Source organism: Eurosta solidaginis, chromosome 5, assembly GCF_040869045.1.
Source record: "Eurosta solidaginis isolate ZX-2024a chromosome 5, ASM4086904v1, whole genome shotgun sequence".
NCBI classification, from domain to species: domain Eukaryota; kingdom Metazoa; phylum Arthropoda; class Insecta; order Diptera; family Tephritidae; genus Eurosta; species Eurosta solidaginis.
The window spans coordinates 212,826,266-212,840,423 of record NC_090323.1 but is presented as its reverse complement, the minus strand read 5'-3'; the positions used below and the strand labels follow the sequence as shown (position 1 = coordinate 212,840,423).

At 35.7% G+C, this 14,158-nt stretch overlaps 2 protein-coding genes across 3 annotated transcripts in view; one reads left to right on the top strand and one right to left on the bottom strand.

Moving 5' to 3' along the window:
* Positions 1-855: 855 nt before the first annotated feature.
* Positions 856-14,158, top strand: part of BBS1 (Bardet-Biedl syndrome 1) — a 272,737-nt gene continuing 259,434 nt past the window's right edge. Inside the window, exon 1 of the mRNA XM_067788092.1 lies at positions 856-1,863. Within this exon, the coding sequence (XP_067644193.1) occupies positions 1,758-1,863 (106 nt within the window). The 5' untranslated portion in view covers positions 856-1,757. The remainder of the gene's footprint in view (positions 1,864-14,158) is intronic.
* On the bottom strand, positions 9,245-13,313 carry LOC137252416 (thymocyte selection-associated high mobility group box protein TOX). Of its 2 annotated transcripts, none has more exons than XM_067788056.1 (2): positions 11,234-11,377; positions 9,245-11,114 (listed from the first exon to the last, which is right to left on the bottom strand). In XM_067788056.1, the coding sequence occupies exons 1-2, from the start codon at positions 11,246-11,248 to the stop codon at positions 10,281-10,283; spliced, it is 849 nt and encodes a 282-aa protein (XP_067644157.1). In that variant the 5' UTR covers positions 11,249-11,377; the 3' UTR covers positions 9,245-10,280. The 2 variants fall into 2 exon arrangements, with proteins under 2 accessions (XP_067644157.1, XP_067644158.1); XM_067788057.1 differs by lacking the exon at positions 11,234-11,377 and adding an exon at positions 13,078-13,313 and having other exon boundaries at positions 9,250-11,114.

Sequence of the window (14,158 nt, the reverse complement as noted above, 5' to 3'; positions counted from 1 at the left end):
TTCGGGGTTAAACTTGGTATCAAATGAAAGAGGGAGTTCTCCCGATCACAAATATATATAACTTAAAGTGCGCAGACTTATAGTTTACGAGTTATTTGATATTAAAGTTTGCAAATTTAGCAAATTTCTATAGCACTTTCACTTACAATTTACACATCTTTCAAAACCTTTATGCACATAAATATCTATATAAATTGGCAACGATACACTTAAATTTCATTTTAATATATTTCACATATAATTCTTGCATTGTTTTTACTTAATATACAAGTTTTTATTAAATCAATTGCGCTTTTGTAGCAACATTCACATTTATGTATATATATATTTTATTGATGACATTACAAAGCTGTGCTGCCACATCTAAAAAACGGAAACGGTGCAGAATCGAAAAATAACTTATAAAAATATCTTTCATCTGATGTATATATATCTTTAACTTTTCTAGTCTTTATTTACGAATAATTTGAAAAAGCTCTTTTTTGCATTCGTGAACGAGCTGATATTACCTTATAACTCTTATGTTTATTGTTATGTTAGCCGATCCAACACCGGCTGCGCCATGCACAGTAATTCTGCGTAGAACACCTTTCCGCGTAGGCGGCCTTCGGCCGCGCTTATTTAAAATAACCCTGGGCTACGCCATGCCAAGTTCGGGTGTGTGGTATAACCGTGGCTACCGCCACGGTGATATTCTTCCGCATATTACCTTATAACTCTTATGTTTATTGTTATGTTAGCCGATCCAACACCGGCTGCGCCATGCACAGTAATTCTGCGTAGAACACCTTTCCGCGTAGGCGGCCTTCGGCCGCGCTTATTTACAATAACCCTGGGCTACGCCATGCCAAGTCCGGGTGTGTGGTATAACCGTGGCTACCGCCACGGTGATGTCCTTCCGCATATTACCTTATAACTCTTATGTTTATTGTTATGTTAGCCGATCCAACACCGGCTGCGCCATGCACAGTAATTCTGCGTAGAACACCTTTCCGCGTAGGCGGCCTTCGGCCGCGCTTATTTAAAATAACCCTGGGCTACGCCATGCCAAGTCCGGGTGTGTGGTATAACCGTGGCTACCGCCACGGTGATGTCCTTCCGCATAGTAGTAAAAATATATATTTTCCTTTTTCTTTATTAACTGAAAGGTGGCACGTTAATATTTATATTTGTTTTTTCTTTGTTGATGTGGCAGCACAGCTTTGTAATGTCATCGATAAAATATATACATACATAAATGTGAATGTTGCTACAAAAGCGCGATTTATTTAATAAAAACATTTAAATTAAGTAAAAACAATGCAAGAATTATATGTGAAATATACTAAAATGAAATTTAAGTGTATCGTTGCCAATTTATATAGATATTTATGAGCATAAAGGTTTTGAAAGATGTGTAAATTGTGAGAGTGCTATAGAAATTTGCTAAATTTGCAAACTTTAACATCAAATAACTCGTAAACTATAAGTCCGCGCACTTTAAGTTATATATATTTGTGATCGGGAGAACTCCCTCTTTCATTTGATACCAAGTTTAACCCCGAACTCGGGGGGCGCTAAACTACATAAATCGCTGCCGTTGTGTTTATCTGTTCGTTTATTATTCTACCGTCGAATGTGTGTGGATTTCCATGTTTTCGAGTACGTTCAGACGTCGGCCTTTTCCTTGTATGTGGAGGACCCTGACTGTTGTATTGATGTTTGCTGGGGAACATTCATATTCGACCATTTGATTCGCGAAGTTAGACTCTAGTATAATGTTTGGATTCAGTGTTTTTTTTGTTGTAATCTCTAACGTGTTCTCTGAACCTCGTTCTTATTTGCCGTCCGGTTTGTCCTATGTAACTGTGTTGGCATCCGCAGGTAAGCTTTTATATGCCGTGGCTGGTAAACGGATCATCTGAGAACTAATACTTCTTAGTTTTCGCCATTGATTGTTCGATGTTTTGAACGCTGTGTTAATGTTGTATTTTTTAAAGAAATTTTCCAAATTATATGTTGCTTTTCCAGTATATGTCATAGTCGTTCAGGTGTTATATGCAATATGTAGGTAACCACTTGTAGATTAATCCACAATTATAAATAAAGTTCCAGCAGTAACCCTTCAAGGTAAAAATAGGAAGTTATCAGTACACAAATAACCCAGCATCCATATATGTATATCCATATATATCCATATACATATGTATATATAGAGAACCACAATTAGGCATACAATTCTATCATTAAACCTTCAGGGCAAAATGACAACATTTTTTGAATGATATACCTACCTACCTGTAGAGTAATCCACAATTTGATTTAAAGTTCCATAATTAACGCTTCAAAGTTAAACTGGAATTTATCGGTACACATATGACCCAGAACCTAAATTGCTTTTCGCAATTTTTGTTTTGCATTCATATAGCTACCTACGTGAAGATTGGTCCATAATTAGTTTCAAGATTCTATCATTAACAGTTCAGGCGCTACGTGAGAAATCCGGTTTATAGACAACTGCTGACGACTGAACCGATTAATGTGTATATCTCTTAAACCAAGCAAAATTTCAAAACTTTTTTTATTGCATTATATAACTACGCACTTGTACATTGAGGCACGATTTAACTCGGAATGTTCAGTCATTAACGGTTAAGCAGCTACGTGGTTTAACCGGTTTTTCGATAACTACTGTTGGCTTAAGTATATCTTCTGAACCAAAGCAAATTCAACCCTGAATCAAATTGCGACTTGATCTACAAATTGGTACCCACAAAAAAATTTTAAAATCTTTTTTGGTTCAAGAGATATAGAGCAATTAAGTACGGGGTCATTTGTGTATCGATAAATTCCTATTTTGCCCTGAAGGGTTAATAATAGAAGTTTATGTCAAATTGTGAATTAATCTACAAGTGTGTACTTATATATTGCAAAAACAAAAACTGTGCATTTTGCTTTGGTTCAGGCGATATACACTAGTTATCGAAAAACCGATAACCGCCCAGAGCCTTTACTGTTAATGACAGAATATTGGGTTGTATCGTGCCTCAATATACAAAAAGGTAGCTACATAATGCGACAAAAAAAGTTTTGAAATTTTGCTTGGTTCAAGAGATATAGACACTAATCGGTTCAGTCGTCAGTACTTTTCGATAAACCGGATATCTCACGTAGCGCATGAACCGTTAATGATAGATCCTTGAAACAAATTGTGGATCAATCTACACCTTGGTAGCTATATGAAAGCGAAACAAAAGTTGATAGTTGGTTCAAAAGATATAGGGTAATTTAGGTGCTGGGTGATTTGTGTACTGATGGATTCCATTTTTACCTTGAAGGGTTAATGATGGAACTTTATATCAAATTGTGGGTTTATCTACAAGTAAGTACGCTGGTGTTCTTACTTTAAAAAGCATGATTTTTCTATTTAAAAAAATAATATTTTGGAAAGGTTTTGTTTGTATGTATTTAAGGAAATCAACGTGTTGGCCATTTCGAAAGATCAGTGGTTTTTGCCTCAAGATCTCGCAGACCGTTCAAAAACGTTCAGGAGTAGCTCCTTGCGGAGGGATTGTCCCTCGTTCAATTACTCCAAAGAGGCCTCGAACCTCTAACCCCGGTCTTTGGAATTGGTACTGCTGCGTCTGCAGAAAAGAAATAGATATAGATAAAATAGTCACACTTTTGTCTGCATATCTCGTGCAAAGCCTAGTGTTAACTCCTAATAATCGTCGCGAACACAATTTCTCTAAATAATTTGTGGCTCCTTGGCGGTCACGCACAAAGGCGACTTACGGTTGCTATTAATGGTCTATTAATACTCATGACTCTCGTGGCACAGGGCGCCTCCAGTTCGGCTGTTTTTAAGAGCTACAATTCCCGATGTGCGAACAGTAGCAATTCCGACCACCAGTCCCTACCACGCCTCCTGACCCTCACATCACACCATATGCCAGCACAGAAGCTATAGGACTGCGACTTCGAACTCATACCTTCGTAAACGTCACTTTCCTAGAAGCTCTAGGTGTAGCTCCGAAGACTTTCCAACGGATGCTTTTGTCGCGCTATGCTGTCGATCTACACCAGAGAAACACCTTGAAACGTTAGGGAGTGACAATTCGGTCAAGGATGCCGCCCTCGAAATCATAAGCAGTCTAAGTGAATGGGTGAAAATCATATAATCCTCGGCGCATCTACATAATTAAAATTTTACAAGGACCCTGGATAAAATTTTTAAAATTTAGACCAATGTTTGCAGACGTTTGTGTTCACAACATTGATTTCAATAGTCTTCGTTAAATCAAAACGATATTTTTTTTGAAAGTCGGCCGATTTTAAGTTGAAAGATGTTAACTGCTGTTTTCCGGCCTTATGATATAAGAGCTCATTATGGATGACCACTACGTTAGGGTAGTAGCACACACGGTCATTAGTTCGACTGTCTTGGGGAAGCTTTTGCTTCACCACATTGAATGTTCTTGCAAAGGACAAAACCTCGCCTGGTAAATATATGTGCCTACGCATTCACATTTGAAAAAGGAGCCGTAACGTGTAGGTGATATTTAAACTTGGTTTATAAGCTATAATCAATGTGATTCACTCCAATGAACTAGTTTTGGATAGGGCCGCCAACTTTAGGAAATGTCAAACCGGGAGACTTGGGCGTTGAAGGATGAAGTGTGAAAATCAAAATTAACATTTCAGACGCTATTGTATAGTTTCGCAAATGAACAACAGATGTTTAAATGTAAACCCAAGTGATTTTTCAAACCCTTCTCATACGTACATAAATCCTCAACTAAGTATGAGGTAAGAATCATTTCAAAGGAGTGTTTATGCCCCCAGAACCTAGTAAATTAAAAAAAAAATCTACACCTTTTTTGGATAATTTGTTTTTAACAACTTGAGGACAATTTGGAAACATCTTCTCCTTGGGTAATTTTATTTGAATTGATTGTTCATTATTAATTTTTTGAAAAAAATATCCAAAGTGAACATATAAATTTATAATATAACTCTTCTTTTAGTGTTTTGTTTTAATAAGTCCGTGTTAAGCTAGCATTGAAAGTGCCTGTTTTTTTAAACCACTTTTGAAAAGTTGGAAAGAGTTGAATTTCGCAATTAGTTTCTTATAACTGGCAGTGATGCGCATCCGTTGATACCACTTTCGACCATATCCGACCAATTTTCGACATGAACAATAAATGGACTGAACAGTCTTAAACTAGTAGAAAATATAGTACCGCACCCACCGGACGCCGGCGCGCCGATATTTTTGACATTCGGCGGCGGCGTGCGAAAAAGGACCTAAATCGGCGGCGTATATCTCTACTATATACTGCAAAAACAAAAACTTTGTTGTTGTTGTTGTTGTTGTTGTTGTAGCAGTGGTTACACTGAAATGACAGTCATTGGTCGGGAAAAATCCCGAGTCTCTCCGGTACATAGAACCGAATGCCTTCGTCATTCGGCTTGTTTTAAGTGATATACACAAATTGACAGTAGTTATCCATAAACCGATTGGCACACTGTGCGCTTTAAATGTTAAGGCTTTTAAATTGCGAACCTCAACAACTGTGATCCAGAATGCTGGCAGCATTAGAGACTTAAGGCCGTTTTCACCAACTTCGGTTAGGCTGACTTTATTTCGACATAAAAAATCGTCCGATGATCTGTCAGGTAGAGTGTGAGGTAGTTTTCAGATTTTTTCTTTAATTAAATATTGTCTGCCTTTAGACAAATCAGAGTTCCCGCTCTGGGTACAAAATAAGTATACTTCGCCGCTTTGCTTATTAGGAGGACGGATATATGCGGAGTACGAACCAGCACGATACATATGTTTCCCGGCAGATGCAGGTATTGAATGTTGTTAGACGTGTGATGCAAAAAATCTGTGGATGTGCAGTATATAAGTATAAAACTAGTCCCATTGTGAATTGGGAACTGAACAGAACTTGACAAATTTCCACTAGACTTCAATTGACTTGAAACTTCAAGCAAACAGAAAGTAAACAAGAACGGGACTGTCTTCGGCTGTGCCGAAGACTTCATACCTTTCATGAATGGGGCTGAACAATAATCTTATCCCGTTCGTAACCTCCGAATAATCGGATGTATAAGATAAGAAATATATAGTGAACAGATCTGCATACCTTAACGATTTTTAAGATAAATATAAAATTAAAAACAGGTAGGTACTTTGTGTGAGGATGCAAAGTTTCTGGTTTTTTGTGGTCTGCGTGTAAAAACTATGACTGCGAATCACGTATTTCAACAATATATTGCGTAAACGTAACTATTTGATGAAATTTGATGAATTTTGAAGCTTCTAGCCGTAAAAAGGGGGCAAAAATTGAGTTTATATGGGGTATATAATATATGTATATACCACCGATCTCTATGATTTTTTCAGACAACAATATATGCTATACACGTAAGCATTTGGTGAAATTTGAAGCTTCTAGCTGTTAAAATGGGGAAGAAATTGCGCAAAGTTTCTTATCTGGACAATCGGTTGTATGGGATATATACTATATATACCACCGGTATCTATGATTTTTTAGACAACAATATATGCTATATACTTAAGCATTTGGTGAAATTTGAAGCTTCTAGCGGTTAAAATGGGGAAGAAATTGCGCAAAGTTTCTTATCTGAACAATCGGTTGTATGGGATATATACTGTATATACCACCGGTATCTATGATTTTCTCAGACAACAATATATGCTATACACGTAAGCATTTAGTGAAATTTGAACATATCTAAACAATTTTTAAGATAAATATAAAATAAAAAATAGGTAGGTAATCTGTGTGAGGATGCAAAGCTTCACGTTTTTTGTGGTCTGCATGTAAAAACTATGACTACGAATCACGTATTTCAAAAATATATGACGTAAACGTAACTATTTGATGAAATTTGATGAATTTTGAAGCTTCTAGCCGTAAAAAAGGGGCAAAAATGACAGTTTATATGAAGTATATAATATATATACCACCGATCTCTATGATTTTTTCAGACAACAATATATGCTATATACGTAAGCATTTTGTGAAATTTGAAGCTTCTAGCTGTTAAAACGGGGCAGAAATTGCGCAAAGTTTCTTATCTGAACAATCGGTTGTATGAGATATATACTATATATACAACCGATCTCTATGATTTTTTAGACAACAATATATGCTATATACTTAAGCATTTGCTGAAATTTGAAGCTTCTAGCTGTTAAAATGGGGTAGAAATTGCGAAAAGTTTCTTATCTGAACAATCGGTTGTGTGAGATATATACAACCGATCTCTATGATTTTTTCAGACAACATAATATGCTATATACGTAGGCAATCGGTGAAATTTTAAGCTTATAGCTGTTAAAATGGGGTAGAAATTGCGAAAAGTTTCTTATCTGAACAATCGGTTGTATGAGATATATACTATATATACAACCGATCTCTATGATTTTTTCAGACAACAATATATGCTATATACGTAAGCATATGGTGAAATTTGAAGCGTCTAGCTGTTAAAAAGGGGCAGAAATTGCGCAAAGTTTCTTAACTGAACAATCGGTTGTATGAGATATATACTATATATACCATCGATCTCAATTATTTTTTTGAGACAACAATATATGCTATACACGTAAGCATTTGGTGAAAGTTGAAGCTTCTAGCTGTTAAAATGGGGAAGAAATTGCGCAAAGTTTCTTATCTGAACAATCGGTTGTATGGGATATATACTATATATACCACCGGTATCTATGATTTTCTCAGACAACAATATATGCTATACACGTAAGTATTTAGTGAAATTTGAACATATCTAAACGATTTTTAAGATAAATATAAAATAAAAAATAGGTAGGTAATCTGTGTGAGGATGCAAAGCTTCACGTTTTTTGTGGTCTGCATGTAAAAAGTATGACTACGAATCACGTATTTCAAAAATATATGACGTAAACGTAACTATTTGATGAAATTTGATGAATTTTGAAGCTTCTAGCCGTAAAAAAGGGGCAAAAATGAGAGTTTATATGAAGTATATAATATATATACCACCGATCTCTATGATTTTTTCAGACAACAATATATGCTATATACGTAAGCATTTTGTGAAATTTGAAGCTTCTAGCTGTTAAAACGGGGCAGAAATTGCGCAAAGTTTCTTATCTGAACAATCGGTTGTATGAGATATATACTATATATACAACCGATCTCTATGATTTTTTAGACAACAATATATGCTATATACTTAAGCATTTGCTGAAATTTGAAGCTTCTAGCTGTTAAAATGGGGTAGAAATTGCGAAAAGTTTCTTATCTGAACAATCGGTTGTGTGAGATATATACTATATATACAACCGATCTCTATGATTTTTTCAGACAACATAATATGCTATATACGTAGGCAATCGGTGAAATTTTAAGCTTATAGCTGTTAAAATGGGGTAGAAATTGCGAAAAGTTTCTTATCTGAACAATCGGTTGTATGAGATATATACTATATATACAACCGATCTCTATGATTTTTTCAGACAACAATATATGCTATATACGTAAGCAATCGGTGAAATTTGAAGCTTATAGCTGTTAAAATAGGGTAGAAATTACGAAAAGTTCCTTATCTTAACAATCGGTTGTGGGGGATATATACTATATATACGACCGATCTCATCAATTTTTTCAGGCAACAATATGTGCAATATACGAAAGTATATGGTGAAGTTTGAAGCTTCAATCTGTTAAATTGGGTAAGATATTACAAAAAACCCCTTTTTCTGAAAAATCGGTTGTATGGAGGATATATGCTATAGTGGTCCGATCCGGTCGGTTCCGACAAATGTCTAATCGGACACCCAAATACACCCGCTCACCAAATTTTATCAAGATATCTCAAAAATTGAGGGACTAGTTTGCATACAAACAGACAGACGGACAGACGGACATGGCTAAATCAACTCAGCTCTTCAACCTGATTATTTCGGTATACTTAATGGTGGGTCTATCTATTTTCCTTTAAGGACTTACAATTTTCGGTTTCGTGACGAAATTAATATACCATTTCATTTTCATGAAAGGTATAAAAACCACAAAATGACACAAAACAGAACCTAAAATCGAAAATATTTACTTTTCCGTTGTTTGGAAAAAGAAACAGATGTGTTGGTAATAATTAGGCTGCTTTTAATTATATTTGCGCTAGTCATACATATTTTTTTTTTTTAATTTGATAAATAATACCAGTATTGTGATGTTAATAAGAATTATAAGACATTTCATTATAAGCGACTTAATCGTTCAATCTGAGCCACAAACTGACATCAAAACACAAACCTCTATTGCACAATGGTTGCTTACTCCTGAATGAAAAGAATTTTTACTTGTAGCAATTTACAATCTTATGCCACTAGTCACGGAGTCTTCTATTAAAACAATGCGTACTACATAACCCATAAAATCAGAAAAAACCGAGTCATTTTTTTTTTTTTTTTCAAAATACATATGTATATTTATTATAATTTATATGCTATCGTATGTTATTTCTTATATGCTATTTTCAAAATATGTAAAATATGTAATACATAGAATAAATTTACCGTTTACAATTTGTTTGTCGTGTTGCTGCTGTAAAAACATCTTAAACTCTTTAATAAATTTGCGTAGTGTTGATGTCATAGGCATTTTGTACCTGTACCGCATTGCAAACTTTTGTAAACATCACCCAATCTGCAAGTGACTTGTAAGATTTTGTTTTTAAACGCTCGTATCCCAGAATTTGAATGAAGAATTTCAGATTTTTTTTTTACAAACGCTCTTTTTCTGAATTCGGTTGAAGAACGTCCGAGCTGTTTATAAACGATGAGAAAAGATATATCAAATAGGCCGTTACCCCTTATAATTCTGATAGAACGTTTTTGAAAAAAATTCTGAGGCGGGTTCTTCAAACAAAATTTATTCACGGCATTTTTCAAAAGTTAATAATCTCTCTACCAGGAGAACTTAACTAAGATTACGATAAAGGTATGGTTATAAATGTACAAATTATATTAATGTATATTAATGACTAATGAATAATAAATTGGTTTCACAGCGCTATTGTATTAATAGCGTAATCTGTTAATATGCTTCTAAAGTCTTATACACGTCTTATCAGCTCCATTTTTCCATATGCATAGGGTGCACTGCGTTTTTTTCCTTTCCTCTTTTTTCCATGATTGAAAATTCACTTAGTTCATCAAATGAAGTAGCCCTCGCCTCGCAGCTTTATTACTTTTTCGCAGCACCACCCCAATAAGCCTGATGTTATTGTTTTCGCGCATCAAGATTAGTTTGCACCCAGGCATTAAAAACATTACGACAATGTATAACAACACACTCATTACTACAATATTCATCTTCCCAATCAGGATTTATAATAGCGCGTTTATTACAATTTTCACGTGTGCATTTTTGTACAGCGCCTGCATCGCCTGGTTGCAATTGTTGTGATGGGTCATTCGATGTAGGCGTGGTGCTTTGTGTATTTACGGTTGCCGTAGTTTGATTGTTTTGGGTTTTTGTTGTATTAACGACTACTTCATTGCTGTTGTTGATTATATTCTGATTTGTGTTACCATCTGCATTGAAACGTGAAATTGTAAATACAGCTGGTCTGGTTTGTAATGCGACTGAAGCTGCTGATGATGCATTTAGGTTTGAATCATTAGCATTTGTTATCAGTACTTGTTGTTGCTGTTGTTGATGCTGCTGCTCTTCCTGTTGTTGCTTATAGATACGCAATTGTTTCATATACTCAGTTAAGGCTGTCTCATGTTTCTTGCTATAGACATTCTTATGACTAGCATCCAATGCCTCCCACATCGATGAAACAATACGTGACAGCTCTTGGAAAGTACAATTGGGATTTTGTTGCTTTATGGCGCTTACTGTATCACGAAAGAATAGTCCATAGGCTGATAAAGGTTTTGCAGGCTCATTGCCATCGGTAGCGGTTGGCGTTAATTGTTTGCGCGCTGCTAGGGTTGTAGTTTGTACATTTTTAATTGGTGTAACAGTATAGCCGGTATTAACAAATGAATCATCATTGGCGGTATGATATTCATCTGTGGATACGTCCATATTGCGTATTCTCTTTACCTGGAAGAGATACAAATTATTACTTCATATATGTTTACATGTAGTTATTAAAACTATTCAAATATGTACATATAAGTTATGATAAATATAAATAAATTTTCCCCGGCCGGTACACTCACTATGAGCTTCTTCATCTGCTATCTGCTATTAGTCAAATATATATTAAGGCAAATAGCTTATAGGCTAATCTAAATTTAATCAAAATAGAATGTGGTGTCTGCTTAGCGTCACTCAACGAAAGTGCCACTCTAACTACTAGCTAAAATGTTGGGCGATAACAGACGTTCTCGGTAAATATAAATTAACTCAACAAATGCGTGTACTATATACATATGTTTGTAGTATATGTATATTTACAGGCAAATATGCATGTATGACAATCGGCATATATTTAAAACGCAACACAATATCATACACTTATACGGAGGAACTAGATAGTTGGTATCGAATATACATAAATTAAATTAAACCACGTCAACGTTTACATATGAATGTATGCATAAACATACATATATCATTTATCTAAATGCCACCCTTTAATAATAGTTACCCTAATAATAAAGGTTTGTCATCAAAATATAGTTTTCGAACCCGCGTATGTGGTGCAATTTTCGCCTAATTGATTTTTTCTGGCCGCTAGAAGAAAGTTCCTGTAACCAGTCAGCATAAGTAAAGGCAAGTAAAACGGTTTGCTCTCTGTTCACGTTAATCTGTGAAGCTTGCCTGAGCTTAAAAGAAGGTAGTATTAATGGTATTTATCCCTAAGGGAAGCAAAGATTATCACATAACTTAAAGCCCAAAAATGGCACCATCACTGGTGGTAGGTATATTAGCAGTTTACCCGTATTGTAAAATATTACCATATTTCTATAGCTTTCCATTCATGCCGAAGTACTGATACCCCAACAGTATTACAAAGCTGATAATAAGAAAGGTCCCTAAGGTAATTTTGTCCATAAAATACGCATGTAGGCCGTCACATTAACAGAAATATACGATTCGGTATTCCTTGCAAAATGTGGTGGGACGAGTGCATTCCTGACGTTTGAAATCTAAGTGTTCTCTGCTTAGTCCTCAAGGAGGAACCTACTATAGTGGAATCAGCCTTCTTAATGTCGTTTATAAGGTCCGGTCAATCGTATTTTGCGAAGGATTGATCCCTCTGTAAATCGGCTGATATATAAATATACCATCGACCAGATTTGCGCTTTGATTCTAATCTTGAAAAAAACGCGAAAAAAGAATTGACACACATAACCTGTTCGTCGATTTTAAAGTCGCCTTCAACACAACGAAGATGAGCTGCCTATATGCCGCATGTATGAGTTTGGCTTCCCCGCAAAACTTATACGACTGTGCAAAATGACAGAAAAAAAATCTACTTTGGTCTTCGTTCGGTTATCGTACCCGTTGTTGTTGTTGTACCCGTCGTGCTATATTGTGCAGAAGCGTGAACCATGACAACATAAGTTGAGGCGGCTTTGGGAGTGATCAAGAAAAAAAATCTTAGAAAGATACGTGATACATTACGCGTTGGTGGCGGGTGGTACCGAAGAGGATTTAATGATAAGCTTTACGAACTTTACGCAAACATGAACATTGTCCAGGAATAAAACCCAGCCGCTAACCATAGACCATGTTATGCGAAAGATGTTGCTCCCACTCCGTTGAAAGGACTAGATGGAAAACGATTTAAATTCTCTTGGTGAAACCAATTGACACTAGTTAACCCAACAAAGCAGCGACTGGTGGGCCTTTATATAGCTACAGAATGTTTTATAGATTTATCCATAGCGAGCAACACCAAATATATCGGAAAAGGTGTCAAAACACACATCAAAACCCCTTCTGTAAAGAGATATTCGCAACAAAAAGTTGCAAATGTTCAGATAGTTCTGATTTGTCGCTTGTTGTACGATTATTCAGAAAGATTTCGTGCGCAAAATTTAATTATATCGATTACCTTGAAAACGACAATGCTTGTTGGCTTGCAGTTTATGGTGATTAAAGTGATACTTTCTTTAACTTGAACAAAACTTCGTTTTATGTTTTATTGCAAATTTATTTCATGCACTTTGCACCTTAACACGTCCCCGGTCGCTTTAGCCGTCGAGTTGTTAATTGCATATAAAAAAGTATTTATTTATTTAGCAATCAAATACTTTCCCAAAAGAAACCCAGAACAAGCCGAATAAGGAAAAAGATGTCAAGTTGACTAAAAAATTTGACAGCACAGGGTGACAACATGCGTATGACCTCAAATAGTGATGCCAAACAAACAAAGCAAAATGTGTGATAGCTGCCATCTTTCAGTGAGTTTTACAGCTCCGGCTCACGCTCAATTCTCACGGGAATGCTCTCGATCATTGAGAGACTTGAGAAGCAGATGTCGTCAAATTTTCGCACACGTGAAATATGATAGGCAGATGTCGCCGCTGTCTTTCATTTAACTCATACGGCGAGAGGATAAGCAGCGACATCTATTTTTGAAAAAGTAGGTATATTAAAGGCCGCGTTGCCAACCTAAAAAGAAGTAATTAACAAATTATCTGGCTCACTAATGAACCACTGAACCAGACTTCTATCTGGATTTATCTGGCTCAAATCGTTGTTGTTGCATTTACATGCAAAATTATTTATCTGGCTCAGGATTTCGCCACCGGATGATAGCTAGCAGCGTATCAAGCGGCAGTTATAGGCCAATTAATGGTGACTTATAACCATAAAGCCATAACCAGATAAAACAGCTGATCGAACCTACCTTATGGAAATCAATGTAATCGATTAATGGTGCCATACCTTAACGCTAAAGCCATAACCATACCATAGCCAACCACTTGGTTTTTGGTTTCTCGCCATATCCATAACCTAAAAATATTTGAGTTGGTGAATTTAATAACTTTTTGTAGATTTTGTTCATTGTTTTGGATACGTATTAGTCATAACGTATCGTCGTTTGATATCTCTCTCGATACTGCGTATTAGCAGTCGACCCCTCAACTAGACTATTACCGAAAGCGGTAATTATTTCTTATATTTATTTC